At 44.5% G+C, this 23,300-nt stretch overlaps 1 protein-coding gene across 13 annotated transcripts in view; it reads left to right on the top strand.

Annotated features, from left to right (window-relative positions):
* Positions 1 to 23,300, top strand: part of LOC132956566 (pleckstrin homology domain-containing family A member 5-like) — a 188,245-nt gene that overhangs the window by 127,230 nt on the left and 37,715 nt on the right. For 9 of the 13 annotated variants that reach the window (XM_061030085.1, XM_061030079.1, XM_061030078.1 and 6 more), the window contains 6 exons: positions 4,843 to 4,896; positions 12,994 to 13,174; positions 15,638 to 15,742; positions 17,328 to 17,400; positions 21,096 to 21,196; positions 22,549 to 22,664. In XM_061030085.1, the coding sequence (XP_060886068.1) occupies positions 4,843 to 4,896; positions 12,994 to 13,174; positions 15,638 to 15,742; positions 17,328 to 17,400; positions 21,096 to 21,196; positions 22,549 to 22,664 (630 nt within the window). The remainder of the gene's footprint in view (positions 1 to 4,842; positions 4,897 to 12,993; positions 13,175 to 15,637; positions 15,743 to 17,327; positions 17,401 to 21,095; positions 21,197 to 22,548; positions 22,665 to 23,300) is intronic. The other 4 variants (XM_061030088.1, XM_061030077.1, XM_061030087.1 and 1 more) reach the window with 1 other exon arrangement.

Here is a 23,300-nt window from a genome sequence, read left to right as displayed (position 1 = left end):
GAGCAGAAGCCCTGAGCCTCCCCGTCGGCCTCAGGATGTTCTTCTCAGTCTGAGAGAACTCCTCAGATTTTCTCTGAACACAACAGAGGTGATTCAAACGATCATCGAGGAGCTGCTGAAAACACACTCGGTCCAGTCTCAGCGGCTCATGGATGTGACTGCACAGGGAATAATCACACTTTTATGACCTTTGTTTTAGGTGTGTGCATTGTGTTTGAAATACAGGGACAATTTTCTCTCAGGTGCATTTATAAAAACAGACATTAAAGCATCTTTTTATTAGTCAGCCTGTTGCAAAACGACATCTATAAAAACAGATTTCATCTTAAATTAAAATCTCTATTGCTGCATTTTTAGATGCCATGATATAAGTATTAGATTCGTTGAGAAATATATCAAACCTGTTAGCCAAATTGAGTAAGCCAGCTGTGATAAATCAGTTTTTGCTCCTCCAGCATTGAAGAGAATTTAATATGATGCCAAAAGACAAGTAAAGATGTTGGAGTTAGAGTTTTTTAAAGTAAGCAGTGGGAGTCAGCTCTGCTCTGTTGGTTTTCATGGAACAAACATCATATCAAAACATGTCCACAAAACAGAAAAACACATGAAATCCATGTTTACAGATGTTCTCAGAGCCCTGATGCAATCACTCGCAATCAGACGAGCCACTCCAGTAAGGGAGAACTTCTTGCAAAATGCTCAGCATCCATTTATCTGACCCGGGCTCCTCGCGGTGAAAATCGATGGCAGGTATTCCTCCAACGAGCCGGCCTGTCCTCTGGCACTCAGCCACACATTCAATGATTTCCAGTAATCCCCCTTCAGCTTCTTTACAGCAGAAGAAGCTTCACTGAGAATCAGCAGAGCATTGTTTTCCTCACACTGATGCTGCTGTGAATATTGTACAGAGGGTTAATACAGTTTAAAAGTTCAAACATTGCCTCGTTTGAACTTAATGTCAAACTCAGGTTGAAGTTTAAGCACTTCAGACTTTTTAAGGGTCACCCCCTGACTTTAATCAAAAATCACTTCTTTATAACCGTTTGCTAGTTTCACTTGTGGACCTTCATGTTTAATATAGAGAACCGTAGTTTAATGGGGCTCGGCAGTGGTTAGCGCTGTTCCCTCACAGCGAGGAGGTTCCTGGTTTGAATCCCCGTCTGACAGGAGCCTCTCTGTGTGGAGTTTGAATGTTCTCCCCGTGCATGTGTGGGTTCTCTCCGGGTACTCCGGCTTCCTCCCACAGTCAGAAGACATGCTCGTTAGGTTAACTGCTGACTCTAAATTCCCTGTAGGTGTGAATGTGAGTGTGGCTGGATGTCTGTCTCTACATGTCAGCTCTGTGAATGGCTGGTGAACAGTCCAGGGTGTAACCCCGCCTCTCACCCAATGACAGCTGGGATCGGCCCCCTGCAACCCTGACCGGGAAAAGCGGTATATACAACGGATGGATGGATAGTTTAATGTTTGGTAGTTTTCTTCACGTCATACTGTTTTGTCCTATGTGCATGTTTTTTTGGGGTTGTTTCATAAGTTGTTGTTTTTAGCCGCTAGCATCTTTGTTGTTGAATGAAAATCACAATCTGGGAAGATGATCAACACAATGTTGGCCGAAGGCAAGTTAATACCGACAGGACTCAACGTATCATTCCATGTGAAACCTGACAGTGTTTGGGTTCTCAGTCATCCAGGTCATAGCAAATCAAATCTTGATCCAAAGGCAACTGGACTTGGTTACTTGAAGATGTTTCGCCTCTCTCCTCTTCTGAAAGGCTTCTTCAGAGGCTTAAATTTCAAGCTTTGTCGACCAGTTTGGTAAAAACTGAAGAAGCCTTTCAGAGGAGGAGAGGTGAAAAATCTTCAAGATCTTCAACCAAGTCCGAAGAGGGACTAATCGGACTGAACACCGGTGAAGGGAGGTTCCCACTTAACGGCCCCGCTGATTACTGAAGCGACTGGTGATCAGATTTGAAAAGGAAATCAGAGAGCATTTTCCTCATGTATCACACATGTTGGTCCTCTTGTAAACGTCCCCGTGTGAACACAGACCAAACTTGAGGTAATTACGTAACAATGTGACTAATTGGTCGATGAGTCAGACTAGAGCAAACGATCTAGAGGTGTGAAAACCTGGTTATCACGATTAATTCCCTGGTTTTTATATTTTTAATAACACCTTGACATTATTTTTACCGAGCTGTAAAGCGCTTGATTATTTCCTCTCTCCATTGTTGACCGTCTCCTGCCGCATCATCAGTCTGTCACAGATGAATTCTCTCCTCCTGCTGTGCCTCAGGCTCTTCAGTTAAATTCATCTCTCTTTGCAGATCCTCCCCCATTCACTCATCACTCACCGAGGAGAAGTTTAAATGAAGACTTTTATAAAAACACATGCAGAAAGTTTCTTTCGGTCCCCTGAGGGAAGTTTCCCTCCTCTCATCTCATCAGGGTGTTCTGTTCTCCACTGCAGCTCCTGCTTTTATTAATGACTGTCTGCTCTCCTCTTTCCTCCTGCTTTGTGATATTTTCATCTCGCTAATATCTTGTTCTGTTCGTCTCCCTGGTGTTTAGTTAAAGCTCTCTGCTCTCTCCGTCCTCACAAGTTAAGAAGGAGGAGGAGGAGGTTTAAAAGAAGTGTGGAGCTCATCTGGCTCGGCTCAGACTGCTTCCAACGCTCGGCCCTTTCTCTGTCTCTCTTCCTGCTTCCTCCATCTGTCTCCTCGATTAATTATTTACACATCACGCTCTGATTTCTGATTGTTCAAACAGAAAGATATGGCTGAAAAAAGATAACAGACAGACCACAAGAAGGACTGAAATCAGAAAGAAAGAGCGACAAAGGGACTCTCTCTCTCGTGGTGATGGCGGGCTGATGGGCCGATCAAAGCTCAAAGATGTCGGGGAGTCGCTGATGGAAAAATAGCCCGGGTTTAAATTAATAATCGGATCGCCTGGAGTGAGACACGGCTAGATTGATATTTGGAAGAACAAAGACGTCTGGGTTCAACAACCAAAGCTTCCTGTTTTCCGGTCATGTGAGACCGCTGAGAAATGGAGACGATCACGAGAGCAAATCTCAACGACAACTATCGCCGGATTTATTTATACATCAGTAAACGTGCAGAAAGAAGAAACGATATTTCAGTTACAGAGTGATGCTTTTGCTTTTGCTTTTATGAGTGAAGTATTTGACCTTTTGTTTTTGTTCAGCCCAATCATGTCCTGTGAGGGACTTTCAGTTTGTGTTGATATTAGCACCCTCTTCAGTTTGTGTTGATATTAGCGCCCCCTTCAGTTTGTGTTGATATTAGCGCCCCCTTCAGTTTGTGTTGATATTAGCGCCCTCTTCCATTTGTGTTGATATTAGCGCCCTCTTTAGTTTGTGTTGATATTAGCGCCCCCCTTTAGTTTGTGTTGATATTAGCGCCCTCTTCCATTTGTGTTTATATTAGCGCCCTCTTCCATTTGTGTTGATATTAGCGCCCTCTTCCATTTGTGTTGATATTAGCGCCCTCTTCCATTTGTGTTGTTATTAGCGCCCCCTTTAGTTTGTGTTGATATTAGCGCCCCCCTTTAGTTTGTGTTGATATTAGCGCCCTCTTCACTTTGTGTTGATATTAGCGCCCTCTTCAGTTTGTGTTGATATTAGCGCCCCCTTTAGTTTGTGTTGATATTAGCGCCCTCTTCACTTTGTGTTGATATTAGCGCCCTCTTCACTTTGTGTTGATATTAGCGCCCTCTTCACTTTGTGTTGATATTAGCGCCCTCTTCACTTTGTGTTGATATTAGCGCCCCCTTTAGTTTGTGTTGATATTAGCGCCCCCTTTAGTTTGTGTTGATATTAGCGCCCTCTTCAGTTTGTGTTGATATTAGCGCCCCCTTTAGTTTGTGTTGATATTAGCGCCCTCTTCAGTTTGTGTTGATATTAGCGCCCTCTTCAGTTTGTGTTGATATTAGTGCGCCTTTAGTTTGTGTTGATATTAGCGCCCTCTTTAGTTTGTGTTGATATTAGCGCCCTCTTTAGTTTGTGTTGATATTAGCGCCCTCTTTAGTTTGTGTTGATATTAGCACCCCCTTTAGTTTGTGTTGATATTAGCGCCCTCTTTAGTTTGTGTTGATATTAGCGCCCCCTTTAGTTTGTGTTGATATAAGCGCCCCCTTTAGTTTGTGTTGATATTAGCGCCCTCTTTAGTTTGTGTTGATATTAGCGCCCCCTTTAGTTTGTGTTGATATAAGCGCCCCCTTTAGTTTGTGTTGATATTAGCGCCCTCTTTAGTTTGTGTTGATATTAGTGCCCCCTTTGGACAAATCAAGACATCTTATCTCTTTGCTATTTCATCCTGTGGATGTAAACTTTGTGTACAAAAACAAACAAAAATATCATCCTGCTTTTTTGTAACAATCACATGTATCCCTTAGCGGTAATGTTGGAACACATTTGAACTCTCCCAGGCGCACGCCACCACCGACACATTGCCATTACTTAATGTTACCGTATCAATAATGAGCCTAATAAGCAGTTTTCCAGCTGTCCAACTTTTAATGATTTGCTGTTATTTGACATTTCTCTTGGAAGACTTGTCTTCTTTTTGACCTTTTGACCTTCACAGACTTCATTTTAACTCAACTTAAACAGCTGTAAGATGTGAGAGACGACCCCGTGTTATCTTTTAACCTTTCGACGATGCATGACCTTTCATTTGCACAAACAGCACAAAGATATTTAAGTAGGGTATATGTTAAGAAGTTTTCTCAATGTTTTGATTTCTGTCATGATTTATTTCACGTTGCTTTGACTTCTTATTATTTTGTGGTTCTCTCCCTCCTTTGTTCTGTTTCTAGCATGAGTTGTGGAAAGCTTGTCCACCCTGACAAGCCCACAGAGGCTCTCGACAGGTAAAGATCCCTCACACCGCTGGACGAGCTGCTTCAGCTTTAACGCTTTAAATACTCACGTTTGCTTTTGTCAGACACTAAAACCTCACGTAGCTGCATGGATGTGTCGCTCACAGCGAGTCCCTTCGTCTGAGGAGGTTCACTTGTTTGCCGTCTTGAATCCTCTTTTGAAGTAACTTAGGTTTGCAGTGTGTTTGTTCGGACATTAAATTGATTATTTAAGGTCACATATTCTGTAATATCCGCTTCTCCGTGTTCCTCTAACACTAAATATGTGTCTCTAGTCTGTCTACAAACCTCCAATGATGAGAAAAGTCCATCCTCTCCGTCTTTTGCCTGCTCCACTTTTCAGAAAATGAAAAGGCCGTTTGGAGATTTTCCCTTCATGACATCACAAAGGGCAGTAGCCCCTCCCCCAGGTGGGTGACACTCCCACAGCTAGGTGTTTGTTCTGCCCTCTGAGTCTGCCTTCTCACCGTAAACAATAGGACATGGAGAGAGAAAGGTACAGACACAGGTATCCATATCGTTTGACCTTTTACTAAATTCATAACAAAGTTTTAAAACTCTGGTAACCATGACAACCCTAACTCCTCTTTATAATGCTTCACTAGCTTAACATATTCTAGACAAACAGACATGATCGTGATCCTTTATGTCACCCTGAAAGACGGCAAACAAGTCGATCTGTTCCTTGAATGTAATCATATGTAGCTCCCCCCCGCTTTTCTAGCGCTGAGTAACACGACACGTGTCGACATGTCAGGACGCCTCCTCCAGCTCCGCCCTCATCTTTAATTCACGGCTTCATTCCTCTGTGTGAGAATTGCTGTATTCTTGCTTCTGCCTCTCGCTAACACTAACTTTATTTCACACTCTGCGTGAGTTGTGTGATGAGCCGCCGTGCTACACTAATGCCGAGATGATATTGTGGATGATTGATGTGTTGTGTCTGCGGCATGCAGCGGGGAAAGGGAGCGTTCGCTCTCTGAGTAATAACTCTGTGTTGGGTTTAATAGGAAGTACCTCTTTTTTTGTTTCCTTCTGATCAAATTAAATCCGCTTTTTTCCTTCGGCGTTGGCTTTTATTACCTCTGGAATGAAGAAATGAAATCAGATGTCAGGCTGCCTCTGCGGCTATGCAGACGAGCGGGCGACGTGTTCTGTCTCCCAGCTAAAGCTTTGAACTGTCTCATACTAAAGTGTGACTCCAACAAAGAAACCTCAGAAATATACCTTAAGTCATTCTCACAACCAACAAAACACGGTTCCTCCCGAGTGATCGTGTCCTTTATTTGCCCTCGACTACAGGAACAGACGTGTACATTAGTAGTATAAATTGGAGAGGCATACATCCACATGTTAGCCCAAAGGTGACCAATCATGACAGATTTATTGTCCAATCACAAGAGATTTCTGTTTTGAAACGTCTGTGGTTTCGTCCAGTTAATTACAGGCGTTCGAGGGGAGAAGCCCCCAGCCTGTCCGTACATGTGTGGTGGTGACTGTGTCTGCAGAGACTCTGTCCTCTGACTGGATTTTACTGTTCTGCTTTGTTCTGGTTGACTCGGGAAATTTCTGGGCGGAGCTGGTGTGTTTCCTCCAGCCAATGAGAGCGCAGCAGGTGAGTTTAGGAGTGGATACAATTCAGCGATTGGACGCCATTCAAACCGGTGAATATGACGGACGTGGACGTAGCAGCAAAGAAGAGAAAATATAATCACAGTGAGGAGAAACACCAAGTGGCTAAAGCTCGTTCTAAAACGAGGGTGAACCTTGTGTTGTCTTTTACCCATGGACGTGGAGTTGGTCTGCTTCCTGTTGGACAGGCAGGTGACGAACACCGGCGGTTAGCTTGTGCTAGCGTGTGTTAGCTTGCAGTGTAGGTACAAGCAGTAAACGTACACACTACGTCCTGCAGGGAGGGAGAGCTTCTAGAGGAGGAGGAGGGGCCCAGTTTGAAGGTTGTGTTTACAAACTGCAATGAAAAAAAATGTCAGGGACTCCAACTTTGAGAAACTTTATTTGATTAAAACCACACAGAGAATCAAAATCAATCTGTCACTCAAACCTTTATTTATCCGTGAAGGGACATTGAGGTTTCCCTCCTTTCCAATTCCGTCACGGTCGCAAGCGCATTTAAAACAAGCACAAAAACAACAACTTGTATAATCAATTACAAAGACAAAAGCAATCAATTAAAACACGACTGGAAACAAAGCGGCTACAAATCAAAATCCTGAACTCTGCAAGAGAGCGAAGAACTCCAATCTTCAGAGGTTGCTGGAGGGCGCTCCACAAGTTTGTGACATCAAAAGAAAATTTACCCAATTTAGTGAAAGCTCGAGGGACTTTAAGAACGAGCCAATCAGAAGAGAGGGTCATGTAGGTGCCTGAAGTCCACTCCAACAGGTCTCTTATGTAAGGTGTTTGCTGCCGACCGACTGTCCCATACAGGTCACAGTGCTGAGTGCCCGATCTCTCACCAGTTATAAATCTGAGGGTGGTGAGAGTGATGGACAGCGTCCAGAGGCTTTAGATGTATCACACAGAGCTGAGTCATCCCCAACATCACGTCATCACATTCAGAGAATATAAACGGGGACGCTCACAGTGCGGAGGAAGCCAAACCGCAAACAGACGGATCGGGGGGAAAGACTACATTATAACAGAGCTCTCTGCCACTGTTTAGATGTATGAGTTACAACAATCCCATGCCAAACGTTTTCATCAGAGAAAATGAGAACAAACAGGAAAAGAGACGAGTTGATGGCGGGGAGGTTAAGAAAGGATCCGGTTAACGTGAGAGTGAGAGATGAAAAAGCAGATGAGATGAGACAGCGGGGAAACGGGAAGACGGGGAAACACGGATTGGCTGGGCGATCAGTGGATGATTCTTGATTTGTGTGTGTGTGTGTGTGTGTGTGTGTGTGTGTGTGTGTGTGTGTGTGTTAGTCAGCCTACTTCAGATGTAGGGCTCTCGTTACTGGAGGCGAGGGAAGGCCTTCTCTCTCACTCACAGTCAATTGGCCGGCGATTCAGTGTCACTGACAGAGCCACGAAATGGGAGCAATTTCACAACATCCGCCTCTGGCAACAATACCTCTCTGTGTTCTAACGGCTAAATGCCTTCACTGTCACACACACACACACACACACACACACACACACACACACACACACACACACTCTTGGGAGTTTTTGTGAATGTTGCCATCTCAGCTGAAAATCACTTCCTAATCATTTGATTCTCGCTCTGCATTCTTGAGCTTATCCAGTGAAGTCAGGAAGGTTTCCAGGGTGCTTTTGGCAGACTGGCATTTCTGCACCCACGTCCAGGTTTTCTTAGACATTTGAATATCTCAGAAACACTGTGAAATAAAATATAATGCACCGCGGTCAATATAACGTCAGTGTAGCACATAGCATTTGGCGTTTTGGTTGCACTTCCAGTGAATGAGGTTTTAATCTTCGGTGATGTTTCTTCAACTTCAAATACTCTGACAGGAAGTTGAGACAAGGAAACGCAAAGAGCATCCGGTCAATTTCAAAATAAAACACAATATACAGACTCCTGATTGTATATTCCAACACTTCATTTACAACAAATCAACAAACTTAGAGGCGCCAATTAGCATAACCCTAATGTCTTTTAGACTGTTGGAGGACGCCAGAGTTTCCAAGAGAGAGCCAGGCAGGCACAGGGAGAACACCGAAACTTCCCAACGACGATCCCAGATCTGCAACACTTTCTTTAGAAAAGGAAAACGTTGAATACTGAGTGCAAGACAATCCGAAAGCTAGAAAGTAGTGGATGCAAGAAATCTCAAAACAATGAAGCTTCTTTCGACCTTGAACCTCCCGCTGTGATACGTTCTCCCCCGGATGGACCAGTTAGAAGACGTGTTCCTGATGTGAGCAGGAGACGTGTAACTTTGAGCTTTTATGCATTCAGTTAGATATTGATATGAAGCTCTGTGAAATCCCCAATTAAAGAAGAACCAAAGCTTTAATTAGAACAACAGAGCGGGGAACAGCGAGACAAAATGAGAAAGGTCTCTGAAGCACTCTAAAAGGCGTACTTAGCCTGCAAGTGTGTTTACAAAACTTTAATTCACCTCTGCAGATCCCTTAGCTAATATCCACCCTCCATTTACAGCTGTGCATCAAGTGCAACAAGACAACACACCCATAAGTGTTGTCATCCAAACTCAGGGATGGATTACTGCAGGGAGCATCCAACCTTCTATTATCAAAATAAATATATATCATTCTCACTGCACATAACCTTTACAAATTTACAGACTTCCTAAATCCACTTTAAGTATTCCACCACCAGGGGGCTCTGAATCAGAAAAAACTAAAGATGACTTTGAGGCTGGCGGGGAATCATGGGAGTGATTCCCTCCGTTATCCCCCAACCTTCCGTTGAGAACTCTGAAGTTGACTGTAGTCATGACGACCAGGTGAAATCGACCCTGAGGAAGAGAATATGTTTGCAGACGAGCTAATGTATATCCGAGTACTTTGACGTAACATCCGGTGTTTCCACGGCAACGATAAACACGTCATGTCTGTCTTGGCAGTATCTGCTTCTCGGGAGGTCATCTCCAGCTCTTAAACAGACTCGTATCATTGTCTGTTTCTATTTGATACGTACGTTTATCCAACCTTTCATTTTCAGAGTTTGGTGTTTTTCCTTTCGCCTTCAGTGAGCTGAAAGTCGCTGAGTCGGCTGAAATACAGCAGAGTTGATTATCACAGCTGCCAAAGTCGAGAATATAGAAGAGCTGCTGCAGGGCGTTGAAATGGTCGACGTGCCAATTACTCTCCTCGTGGCGTGCCGATCTGATGAAGTTACAGTTTCCTTTAGGACGTGGTAAATTATGGGTGATAAAATGTGCTTCTATTTCAGAGGGGTGCTGTGCAGGATAAAATATGATACAGTACAGGGATGATGTTTCACTGAGAGTTATTATGAAGAAGAGATAAAGAAGTCTTTGCGTTTGTCGACCTGCAACAGGGCAGCGTTTCTGATCAGCAGCACTCGACGTGTGATGCGATCTAAAAGATTTGGACACACGCTGAGGAACACGGGTGTTCATAAGTTCAGGTGAAAGTTCAGGCAAAAACAAATCTCCCTGAGAAGTTCAACCAGACTTTTAACCTGGTACACCGAGACTGTTGGACATGTCTTTACAAACTAGAGCTCATGAAAGTGGGACGCCGTTTGTTGTGATCTGATCTCCCCTCCTATTGGACACGCGGAGGTGATGTGAGCGAGCGCTGTGCCAGAGTTAAAAATGTTTTTTTCTTATTTTTGCAAGAACGGCAATCAGGACCCCTGCACACCGACGTACTATCTGAAAGGCCCTTAAAGAATAATATCTTGAACGCCCTGGTCGGAGCCTGCAGGTGCATGCTGGGATTGAACGTAGGAGCCCTTTTTTTTTTTGGTATTGTGGTCTGGGAGCAGCGCCGGAAACAACAGAGCAGAGGGAGACAACAGGAGTCTTGCAGCTTAAATAGACCAACACCCTGTGTGGATGTATTGGCAGGTGATTCTGGAGAATGCCTGAGCTACGTAGCTCGCAGGCGTCACTATCGTACCTCCATGTAACACGCAGCTTTTAGTCATTTCTTATTGTGTAAAAAATTTGGGCAAGCGATCATTTTAGAGGGGAACCGTCCTGGGCTGACTCCAGGAATATCCAAAGAAAGTCGTGCATAGTTAGAAATACAGATTGTCTAAAGTGGTCGACATTGAAATCCTTGTTTTGTGAGTTATTAAAGCTGCATGAAATCATTTCCTGTCCACTCGGGGAGCAGAATTCTGCAACAAGCTAAAAACATCATCTGACAATCAAACACTGTTTTGTTTATTTCTTTCAGATCAAAAACCGTTTTCATGTTAATGCAATCAGCAGAAAACAGCTACAAACATGAATCTCAGTTCAATATGAGCTTCCTTTTTAGCTCGGTGGCTCTCTGTAGCTGCTGGATGCTGCAGATCAAAGTTGTATTTCTTGAACTGCAGATTTGACGATTCTTCCCAGAGGATGCATCACTACGGATGACTTTAAAATCATAAAGTGAGATCTCTGTTAAGATGCACCAGCACAGACAGTCTTCAGTATCACCTGGGGGGGGGGGTGATCAGCTCTGCACTGAGCAGAAGTCATAATAAAACCGGGTGTGCTGTGTGCCGTTAACAACAATAACAAGGTGGACAAAGAGTTTCTTTGACCTGAGAAGCTTCTGCTCTTCTGTTCCGCTGACCTCAGGGAGCAGAGATAAAGCTGTCACCGTGAGGAAGTTTTAATCAAACTCTCAAACCCTGAACTTTCTTCTCCTCACATTAGCTGTTGTCCTTCTCCCAGACGGAGGGGCAAAAACTTTGAGCCGGTTCAATTTGTCAGGCCGAGCTGGCAGGCCATTTAAATTGCTTGGACGTGGAGGCATACATCAGAGGTGACACCCGGAGAATAATGGCTGTGATTCATGCGTCCAACTCTCTTCCTTCACACTCTCACTTTCTTTATCTCTCCCTCTCCGGCTCTCGTCTCTGTTACCTCCCTCTCTCATTCACACCACGCCACCCTGCCTCTCCATCTCAGCGTCCCTCGCTTTAATGACCCTAACAGAGATATGGTGTCATTAAGACAGAGAAGATAGGGTCTGCTTGATGAGATAGCGGGGTTGGGCTAATTGGCTGGTTGGATTGTTGTGGAGACAAATTCTGCCTTTGGGATTACCGAATCCTCTCCGTCATCTTGGAGGGACAATCAGTTAAGATACAGCAAGCGGCGTCGCTCCCACCTGCACACATCCGCCAATTATTCTGACTGAATGAACTCATTTAACCAAGGGCACGTTCACCTACCGCGGTCCATCACACTTTGCAGTGTTTACTTCTTCTTGATTTTTATCCCAGAATTCTGTGAATCTTCAAGTGTACAAAGTCTGAAATTCACTGAAAGGTGACGCGTCATGTAGCCAGCATAAAGCAGGTAACATACTACAAGATGATTTTGTTCCTGATTCTCCTTGTCCAACAAAACCTTTTTTATGGTTCTAAATCTCTTTTCTTGACAGACTTTCCTGTGGAGTGAGGTGTGTTTAGAGTGATTTTACTTCCCAGTGGCCGTGCCACAAATCAAATAAAATTCATAAATATGAAACCATATTTAAAATAAAGAAATACCAAGGATGGCAACAGGGAAGCAAGCTGACTGAAGAGAGAGAGAGAGAGAAAGAGAAGAGGCTTGATTACAGAGTAAAAGCAGTTTTGTTCACAGGTGAGCTGAGCTTGATGAGGTGGGCGTGGCCGGCAGACATTTAGCTTGATATTATTTTGTAATATGGGGTTGTGTTTTGTACTGAAGTGATTGTGCAGTCTGAACTTTCCACGTCTGCAGCAGTGATTTGGTGGCACTTAAGCCTGACTCTGATTAACCCGACCTCTCACCTGGCAGGGGGGGAAAGGACTCGTCTGCAAAAGCAAAGAAACACGAGTCAGGTCATTTGTTTTGCTCCTGGGCTGCAGAAACAGTGTCGTTATTGAGATGGTATCGGGTTAAAGCCATGAATCTCCTCTGTTTCTACTTTGGTTTGAAAGACCACACACACACACCACTTCTCACTTTCCAAGATGTCCACTTGTAATTTATTGATTTATAAACTTTTCTCATCTCTCCAGCTTTGACACTCGTTTTTTTATTAAAGGCAAATCAATGATCAGAAGAAAGATACATATGAAGAAGGAGAAATACGTGTTGTTTAAAGTCACTTTGTTCTTGACCTTTTGAGAACATTGACACGGCAGTAATTGTTGAAGGAGATGGATGTTGACTTCTGACTGTCAGCTTCTCCTCCCGCTCGGGGCAATGCACTGAAGTGTCAAAACACAACCTGGACTGACCGGACTGTGATTTTCTACTCGCTGACCACCTTCTTTACCCACCTGCTGCTCTTTATTTGTCAACTTCTGTCACCCTTAAAAGTGTTGCATGGTTTACACTTAGTGTCACATCAAAGGCTAAATGCTAAGCTAACTCCCTCTCTCCTTCTCTCTCTATGTCTCTCGCCCTGTCGCAGGCCGGCTCCGAAGGCGTCGTCAGAGCAGGGCAGCAGCAGTGACAAGAAGGAACGTCCCATGAGCACCATGAGCGAAGCATCAAACTACACAGGTGGCTCCGACTACAGCACCTTCCCCGGCAGCCCCACCACCGCCGTCACCACGGGAACCACCACCACCACCTGCACGTCATCTACACGGGTCAGTCTCCGTCCAAACATGTCTGAAACTTTGACGTGGTCAGTGTCGATTCTTGAGTCTGTCGGGGCCCTAAGTGAAAATTCATTGGGGGCCCCTCCAAGTCCGCCACCGTCCCGGCGATTACTCGTCCTCTTCTTTTTTCCAATTTATTTTTTCTCTCCCACACAGATAATTCCTTCTTTTTCACAGCAGTAATGCATGCAGCGAAGCTTTGCAGATCATGGAGAGGGAGGGCTGTCAAATGGGGCCCCCTTAGGGAGGTTTCCTACAGTCATTGCAACAAAAAAGTCTTTCAATGTATTTCAAAAATGAAATATCATAGCAGCTATTGGATTTTTTTAAATGCTCCCCAGAAATTTAGGTTTAGATTTGAAGTATTTGTGACCTGAGAAAATGATTCAAATTGCAAAAAACTGTGTCTAATACGTCAAACGTTTCCTTTAAATCAGTGAAATAGGAATTCAAATCTAAAGGAAGAAGCGAGCTAGCGAGAATAAAAATGGCGGACCTGCTCAAAAGTTTTGCTCTAGCCTGGGGGTGGAGTCCATGGGTGGAGATACCAGGGGAGGGGAGGGGATTCTTTTACCAGAATCCCACTGTGACATCACAAGGAGAGCACATTTGAAACAGAGCATTTTCCTCTGTGTTGTAAGACTTCTGCAGACCACAAACAAAGGACTGGATGGGTTTATTTCACATTTTGTGGGTCAGTAGACACTCAGGTTACCCAAATATATGTTCAGAAACACAGTACAAGTGGATCCTTCATAATATGTCCCCTTTAAAGTGTGAATGCAGCCACGAACACCCCTGAAAGACATGATTTGTTGTTCCCATGATGCTCTGCTGGAGGTCAACCTGAGGCCATTAATAACGTCAAGTCGTCCGTGACTCCCAGTGATCAGTGGCTGTCCTGGAAAAGCGTCCATGTTGTGTCAGTTGGTCTCATCTCGGAGTGAAGAAGGCGGAGTTTAAAGCAGGCTAACAGTGAGTGTGTCGCATATGCAGGTCACTGCACTGAGCGATCCAACGGAAACGTCACAAACACACAAAGTAAACGTGCATGAGTCGATCAAACCAGAAGTGCTGTGCTCTCATGAATAAGTGAAGGCTCTACTATTATTACTTCTGCTTACACCGACCAAAGGAAAGGGTTACACTTCATATCTTCATGTATTCATGAGAAGTCATTATTTATAACCCCGCTGTACGAGTTCTGCACCGTGCTCCGCCTGACAAACATCCCACAGAGAGAGGCGATGGATGAAGGAGCCTTTGAGGAAAAAAGGTCAAAGCAGATCTGAAGAAGTTTGTATTTTGCAGCGTTAATAAGTTAAAATGCTCAAACAGTGACAACATGCAAAGAAGCTCTGCTGCAGAAGAAGTGAAGGACTTCAAACTCTTACAAGATGAAGATTTTTAAGAATGTGTTTTCAGTTAGAAGTCTTTGGGACGTCTCAATTAGCCTGTCCCAAAAGGAGACAAAAATAAACGGATGGCCAAAGAAAATCTAAAATGGGGAGTTTTGCAAATCTTTTTTTTCCAAGATTCCAAATGAAGTAGTTTTGAAGTCAAGACCACAGTAACCGAGACTGAGACATACCAGAGACCAGAGTGCTCAGAGGCCGAGACATTTAGGGATCGAGACCGAGACAAGACCAAGACATTTAGGGATCAAAACCGAGACAAGACCAAGACCGGGGCAGGGTGAGACCGAGTCAAAACCAAGATTGCAACCTGAGGTAACGCCCTGGGTCTCAATGGTCCGCCTTAATTCAATCAAAATGTGTCCGTTAGTTTCTGCAAGCCTTCATAAATTTCCTTGTTGGAGAGGTTTTTTTCTTCTTTGGAATATGAAACTGAATAATGATCCTCTGACGTGAATGCATGTCGCCTGCAGACATTCAAACTAGATTAGTTTCCTCAAACGATTTGTTGTCACCTGTAATTCATCCTGTTTGTCTTAAATTTAGACTTAAAGATCGTCTTCCACCCTCCGGCTTGTTGCCTGAAATAAAGCAGATTTTCATGCTGCAGCGCTGCTTTTTTTTTTTTTCAATAAGTGAGCTGTGATGTATGGGGGATGTGAAATATGTCTTTTGTTTAATGAGCTGCAAACATCTGCCTCTCTCTCTCTCTCTTTCTCTCGCTGCTTTTTATAGCCGCTGTTTTAGTATACAAGCATCTTTACAAGTAATGCACCAAACACATGTCACGTCGTGTTCGAGATGAGGAGGGAAAAGATGGTATTCTGGGTTCTTTTTCCTCTGTGGAGTTCTCCCTGCTGGGTTCCCTCTGTAGGAAACACAAGACAGAATCACAAGCACATTTGGATTTTTTTTTTTTTTTCACAAAGTTTAGCAAATATGTTGTGCTATTTATGTGTGTGTGTGTGTGTGTGTGTTTGAATACCTGTAATGTGAATGTTTCTTCAGCAGTGCTTCCTGTTTTGTGTGTTCACAGCCCTCCAGGTCTTCCAAAAAAATCCACAACTTTGGAAAGAGGTCCAACTCCATCAAGAGGAACCCCAATGCTCCGGTGGTGAAGAGCAACTGGCTTTACAAACAGGTACGGCTGGATGGCGGTTTCACTTCTCAGATTAAAGATTACTGGGTGTGTTTGAGTCTTCATGGGGCCAGCACTGAGCAGAGGAGGGAATGAATACTGTCACTGAAGATATCAAAGAGGAATAGTGCACACGGACATACCAACAGTTTACAGAAAGTATTATTATATATTCTATGTCGCGGCTGAACGTCGGTGGCAGAGTTTGCAAGTTAGCTCCCCCAGAAAATGAACATTTCCAAACAAAGCTTTACTTTTTCCCATTTGCTGTGAATAAAAACATCACTGACCCTCTTTCTTCAAGCACAATGCTTTAATGCGATCGTAATCAAAAGGCCTCTGATGCACCATGCCGATGTGCTCCTTTTCTGCCTCGCTCTTGCCCTGGTAAAAAAACCACATCCCCACCGCGGTGCATGCTGGTCCTCTACCTGCATACCTTCCTTCATCACCTCAGGTTACACACAGTGTTGCACGATTACCAAAGGAAACAGCGATTATGCACTACTAAATATACTAAGATATTTCATCCAGGGATGTGAGAGGTTGTGAAGTTGTTAAGATTTCTCTGCTCTTTGCTAATTCTCCCAGCAAACACAGACTGCAGGAGGTTTGTATAAAGTTTTCTAGTCTCGTAATATTTTGGACCTCTGCAGCTTCTGTTGTTTTTGAAACATTGCGTCCCGCTGCTGCCTGCTGAACTGGAGGAAATTGGAGGATCCAGTTCCTGCTGTGGACTTTGACATAACGTTGGCTAACCTAGCTTGAGGCTCAGCTTGTTCGCTCATTACCTTTCCACCCACTCGCTGCAAGTTGAGCAATTTTCTTCGCCCTGCAGAGATCTACTGTAGCTCAATATTTCAACCTCTGACCGCGGAACGGCTCCCTGAAGACGGCCTCATCGAGCAGCGTTCAACTCAGCTTTTAGACCTCGATTAGAGCCGCTGTCAATAACCTCCATCTCAGCCTCGGCCCCTGCGTCGCCGCTCAATCGATTCACTTCACACCAGCCCTACCGCGGCCTCCTCCCCACAGACCTGTCAGGCAAAGTGCTCGCTCACAGAAGAAATGTCATCAGTGTTTACCCCGAGCTCGAGGTCTGTGGACGGACGAGACACTTTGCAAACAGAGGAAAAAAAAAAAGAACCCAAAGTGAGGGAACCGTCTCCAAAAAAAAAAAAAAAAACGTGTTATTGTCGCTGCAGTCATTACGAGACCAAAGAGGGAGGGGAGAAAGACAAGAACGAGGGAAGCAGCGTGCAGAACAAAGCCCAAGCCTTCGCCTCGAGCACCACAGACGCAAATTTGTCAGCGCGCTCTGAAGAGATAAAACACAGCAATTTGTCTCAGAGGAGGAGATAGAAGCTGGTTAATAGAAGCAGCCGCAGGGAGAAACAGTGAGGGGATCAAGAGGAAGGAAGTGAGGGGGGGGGATCAAAAAAGAGAGGAATTACTTGTTTTGTGTGTGAGAGAGTGAGAGAGAGTGTGTGTGTGTGAGTGAGAGAGCAAGAGAGAGAGAGAGTGTGTGTGTAATAATTACTCTTCTTTGACTGAATGCCTGATGATCTGTGACATTTGCCCCCTGCAGGACAGCACAGGCATGAAGCTGTGGAAGAAGAGGTGGTTTGTTCTCTGCGACATGTGCCTCTTCTACTACAGAGGTGAGGATGCACGCACACACACACACACACACACCAATCGAGAATATTGCTCCGTCTGGGTGAGGAGTGAAACCTCAGGTAAAGACTTTCTTGTACACGAGTGAGGGTAAGATGGACCGTGAGATCGACAGTTGAATTGTTGCAGCGTCGGCAGTAATGGGGGCGTTGAACCCGGCCATCGTTGTGAAGAGGGAGCTCTAGATAGTGGAGGAGTTTTTGGGAGGAGACCCCCGGGTTCTGGAGGGAGTATATATCCCTGTTGGACTGGGAACGCCTCAGAATCCCCCATTAGGAGCTGGAAACGGAGCTGGAAGAAGGATCATCATCAGCCCTCGTGCCTCAGTGTTCATTGCACGACTGACAATTTCAAAATCATTCCCACAATTTAGAAATCATGTCGAAATCGGCCTGAAATGAAACAGTGTACACCCGGCTTATCTGATTACTCTCAGCAGCCGTTTGGTTTGAACAAAAAGGAAACGAGCCGTAAAGAGAGTCGAGTCTTTCTTTGAATCATTTCCACAACTGGCAGTTTGTAAATCTTTAATACACACGAGAACAAGAGAAATAAATCTGTTCCCTTTTCTTCATACACAGTCACACGATGAAAAAAAAAAAAAAAAAGAATTAAAAAAAGATGAATGGTTCTTGGAAAAGAGCAGAGCTTTAGAATCTGTCTCCCTTCTAAGAGCTGTTATTCCCCTCATGAGCGACGGGCGCAGCGTGATGAAAAAAAGCCGTTTGGGCGAGAGGAACAGGCGTCTTAAAGGAGGATTACTGCTCAGAGAATGTGTCTGTGATTACTGTGATTACAGCTCATTCTCAACAAACTTCTCAGCAAATTAATAAAACACACATGAAGGAGCTTTGAAACCGACGTCAGCAGTTCTTCTGCAGCTACTGAGGAACGAGAGACTTTGAGACGTTTGGTCTCAACTCTCATAAAACACCGACTACATCACCTTCAATTCTGTGGAGGGCCGAGAGCCTCGTGGAAGGTGGCGAGCATGGAGCATATTCAGACACTGGCACGCTTTGATATTAAGCCGTTTCTATCGCTTCATCAGGAGCCGTGTTTCAGGTCACATCAGGGTTCGTCAGGAGCCATGTTTCAGGTCACATCAGGGTTCTTCAGGAGCCGTGTTTCAGATAACATCAGGAGCCGTGTCTCAGGTTACATCAGGGTCCATCAGAAGCCGTGTTTCAGGTCACATCAGGAGCCGTGTTTCAGGTCACATCAGGGTCCATCAGAAGCCGTGTTTCAGGTCACATCAGGGTTCGTCAGGGTCGAGTGGCCTGACAGTTGAAGTGTTTCGTCCTTGTTTTCACTCCCGCTCTGCAGCACCGCTCGTTTAAAACTTTACGTTCACCAAATCTCATCTCTTCCTCCTCCGTGTCTCCTAAACCCTTCAGAGAGATTTTTTTTCTTCTATCTCCATAAATTGACAAATTAGCCGCTCCCAGAGCGCAATCAGCGGCTGCTTTCATGACAAACCCGAGGGAAAATTGGATGTTTATTGGCTTATACAGCCGGAGACGAGAGAGAGACAGAGAGAGAGAGAGAGAGAGGAGGCGTCCTCAGAAAGGACAATGACGTGTTCGGCTTTCCGATAATAACCTCTTCTTTTTCCATTTCTCCTGCTCTATCTCTTTTTTTCTGAGCGCCTCCTGTCACTCAGGTGGGAGGTGTCTGCAGAGTTTGGAGTTTCACATCCTTCTTTTTCTTTTCTTTTTTATAAGCAGCCAAGATAAGAAATCCTCCTACTGAGAATCGTATCCATACGCGTAAAGTCAGCGTGTTTACATGCTGTCTCATAATTCCATTATCACCACAGAGGAATACTAATGATAACAGCTGCCATGTAAACACAGGCTGTGTATGCAGAAAGACAACTAGATAAACAGAGTCCAGCAGAACAAGCATGCAAGAAAAGATCTATAAAAGTTCTTTATAACATTTTCTTCAAGTAAATAAAGAAAACTTGTTCAGTTGCAAACACTTACACAAAGCCTCAGACAACGTCTCTGTGGAGAAATAGTTGCTGTCTTATAAATATTGTAAATATTTCCAGGAGAGGGCAGACAGCTAGGTTGTGGGCTCTGTCAGCAGTATTCAGGAGAAAGCTTAGCCCCTATGCATTCATTCTCGTGTTGGTTGTGTTTTAGGGTAGGAACAAACAGTCCATGGAGAACATTTTGGATTTTTGCTAGTTTCGCGAAAAACTTAATAACTAACAGACCCAGAAATGCTCACTCAAGGCAGGATGCAATAAAAGGGCAGAGTTTATTAAACAGTCCAGGTCGGTGCACAGGTAATCCAAAAACAGAGAAGCAAACAAATCCAGGAGGGGCGGGCAAACTTCAAGAAGACAGGCAATGATAAAAGTAGAATAAACTCAGGGGATAACGAGACACAGTTGAGCACGATCAGGGCAGGAAAACATGAAGAGCAGGATCCGACAATACTACTAAAATAAATGGGCAGAAACAAAACATGCCCTGAGGAAACTTGACGGGTTGTGTCAATAACTGGAGACACGAGTTATTATGATGTCCAACAGGAATATTACTTTGTGGGCGCAGATGTTTATCTTGAAATAACTTTTATGAGAAAGGTTTGGATCTGATATTTCGGGTGCACAAGAAGAAAAGGTGAGGATCCTTGCGGCCGAAATGGATTTCTCTTTTATCCTAGTGAGCATTCTCCGTTCTATTACGTGTGTTAGTTTTGTTTAGTTGTTTGTGTTGCGAGCTCCTCTGATCAAACAGAAGTTTCCGCTGCCTCCTCGAACCTGCTGCAGATTTCTGAAGCGTCAGCCGTTCTGAGGAAGGACCCTCTCGCGCTGCAGTGTATACCAACAGCCTCTCGCCTCTCTCCTCCTCGCCGCTTTTCTGAGCGTGTTCTGTGTCTCAATAATTCAGGAGCAAGGATGGAGCCGGAGGAGCTGCGGGGCTCACAGCGCTCCGGCTCGGGCTAAAGCAAACAGCAGCGCTGACTCGGGGCTCTGTAGGTTTTCATGCAGCTGGTGCACCACACGTGTTCCTGCCTGCACCGTGCTGCCTGCAGCTTGGAGGCTAGCTGCATCAGAGCTCCGAGCATGGACGAATGAAGCAGTCAGAACCGTTCCAGTATGATGCCGATCAAACTGTTGTTTCAGGGCTTTAAACGTGGCATCAAAGAATATGAACTTTGTAAGACGAGTCGACATTAATGCATTCACGGCTGCGCGCCACAGCTTCTGTACTTTGCTTTGCTTCTGAATGTGAAACACAAAAAGTTTGTGTTTCACATTCAGAAGCAAAACAGCTGCAAAGTTCTGTTTTTCTTGCTTTGTACCTCACACAGGGAGCAGAAGAAGATATGAGCTCACAAAGAAAACAAACCACAACATCCACCATTTTCATCTCAATGTTTTTCTCTGTCTTTGTCTAAAAGGATTTTTTAGATCATCATTTGTCTTCTTGACACGATCATCAAAGTCGAACCTGTTTGTCGCCAAAGTCGGCTTGCTATGCATTCACTTCAGATTTCAATTATGAATTCAATTATGTGCAAGTTCCCAAAATTCAGCAAAAATAGAGCCCCAGTGAGCTCTGTGAGTGGTTCAAGTGACTTATGAATTTGCTGACTCTGCTGTATCAGAACAAAAGATTGTATTTATATGTTGACATATTTTTCGTGCTCTCTGGTGCAGATGAGAAGGAGGACAGCATCCTGGGAAGCATCCTGCTGCCTAGTTTCCACATCTCCATGTTGTCAGTGGACGACCACATCAGCAGGAAGTACGCTTTCAAGGTAAAACACTGCAACAGCTCAGTTTCAATCAATTTCTTATTGGTTGAGATCAAGATTATGCTCACCTAGGGCTTTTTTTTAGTGTAGTTTAGTTTTGGGTTGGTTTGGGTTGGGTTGGGGTGGGTTTGGACTGGACTGGGTTGGTTTTGGGTTGGTTTGGTTTGGTTTCTTTGGTTTGGTTTGGTTTCTTTGGTTTGGGTTGGTTTTGGGTTGGTTTGGTTTGGTTTGGTTTCTTTGGTTTGGTTTGGTTTCTTTGGTTTGGGTTGGGTTGGGGTTGGTTTGGACTGGACTGGGTTGGTTTTGGTTTGGGTTGGGTTGGATTTGGTTTTGGTTTTGGTTTGGGTTGGGTTGGTTTTGGGTTGGGTTGGGGTTGGTTTGGGTTGGGTTGGATTTGGTTTTGGGTTGGGGTTGGTTGGTTTGGGTTGGGTTGGATTTGGTTTGGGTTTGGGTTGGGGTTGGTTGGTTTGGGTTGGATTTGGTTTTGGTTTTGGTTTGGTTTTGGGTTGGGTTGGGTTGGTTTGGTTTGGGTTGGATTTGGTTTTGGTTTTGGTTTGGGTTGGGGTTGGTTGGTTTGGGTTGGGGTTGGTTGGTTTGGGTTGGATTTGGTTTTGGTTTTGGTTTGGTTTTGGGTTGGGTTGGGTTGGTTTGGTTTGGGTTGGATTTGGTTTTGGTTTTGGTTTGGGTTTGGTTTCTTTGGGTTGGGGTTGGTTGGTTTGGTTTGGGTTTGGTTTCTTTGGGTTGGGGTTGGTTGGTTTGGTTTGGGTTGGGTTGGTTTGGTATGGGCTGGGTTTGGTTTGTTTGGGTTGGTTTGGTTGGTTGGTTGGGTTACCCTCTGCCTCCAGTCTTTATGCTATGCTAAACTAGCTTCTCTCTGTGCAAACAAACTAGATGGGTATCAATCTTCACTCTCACACACTTCAGTGTCATTCTTATTTATGCAGCTGTACCTGCTAAGACACACAGAGAGGATCCCTGAAGACCCTCACACTGCTGTGTTTTCACACTTCAGCAGAAGCAAACAGAAACACACACACACACACACACACACACACACACTCATACTGTACATAAACACACAAACACTCATACTGTACACAAACACACACTCATCCTTTACACACACACAGTCATCCTTTACACACACACACACACACACACACACACACACACACACTCATACTGTACACAAACACACCTCTCTGCCAACAGGGGTGATATAAAGACTCCCTGCTGGTATCTCAAGGTCACATCCGGAGCTGTTTCTCACTGCTGTTTTCCTCTCTGCCTCCCCCTCCTTTTTGGCTATCTCCCCCCATCAATACCTCCACCTCTCTCCCCCCGCTCACCACCAGGCCACTCACCCCAACATGCGGACATACTACTTCTGTACTGACACAGCCAAAGAGATGGAGTCGTGGATGAAAGTCATGACGGATGCTGCTCTCGTGCACAGTGAGCCGGTCAGGAGGTCCGTATACTCTCCGCAGAAACTCGCCCACACACAAGAATACACACATCAGATGGTTGTAAGAGGAAATCTGAGAGACACAGTCACCATGTTGGAACCACATATTCTCCAGTGCTGTAATATTCATGAAGTGTTTTATCATATCCCATGAGTTCTCCTAAATGCCTCTAAAAGTGTCGAGTTTAGAGTTTCCTCGTGTTCAGAATCCCTCCGCTGAGAGCTGCAGAGAAGTTGAGCTTCAATCATGGGAGATATCGAGTTACATGAAGGAGCTTTCTATTTTTTATTCCTTTCAATGAGCACGAAAAACATGATTTAAATGGCAATCGAGCCCAATTAAATACAACTAACTACCCCATTTGTAAACATGATATTGCCGACATGACTACAAAAAAGTGGAGCGACTCGTCAGGGGTTAAAGGGAATTTCCACAATGTTTTTTTATGTCTCTCCGACCCCTAAAATAACAATCCCAGAGACATGGGACACTGTTTTATGTAGATGTTCAATCAGTGTTGATTGTAAATGTAGTCAAATTAGGCAGTAAATACCTCAGTGCTGCTCTACTGACAAAGGAAGCCGAGTTCTCCTGATTCTCAAGCCATGCCAGCATTGCCTATAAGTCCCAGAATGCAT

This window comes from Labrus mixtus, chromosome 22 (genome assembly GCF_963584025.1).
Source record: "Labrus mixtus chromosome 22, fLabMix1.1, whole genome shotgun sequence".
In the NCBI taxonomy this organism is placed as follows: domain Eukaryota; kingdom Metazoa; phylum Chordata; class Actinopteri; order Labriformes; family Labridae; genus Labrus; species Labrus mixtus.
Note: the sequence above shows the minus strand (reverse complement) of the source record. Positions and strands in the feature narration are given on the sequence as shown.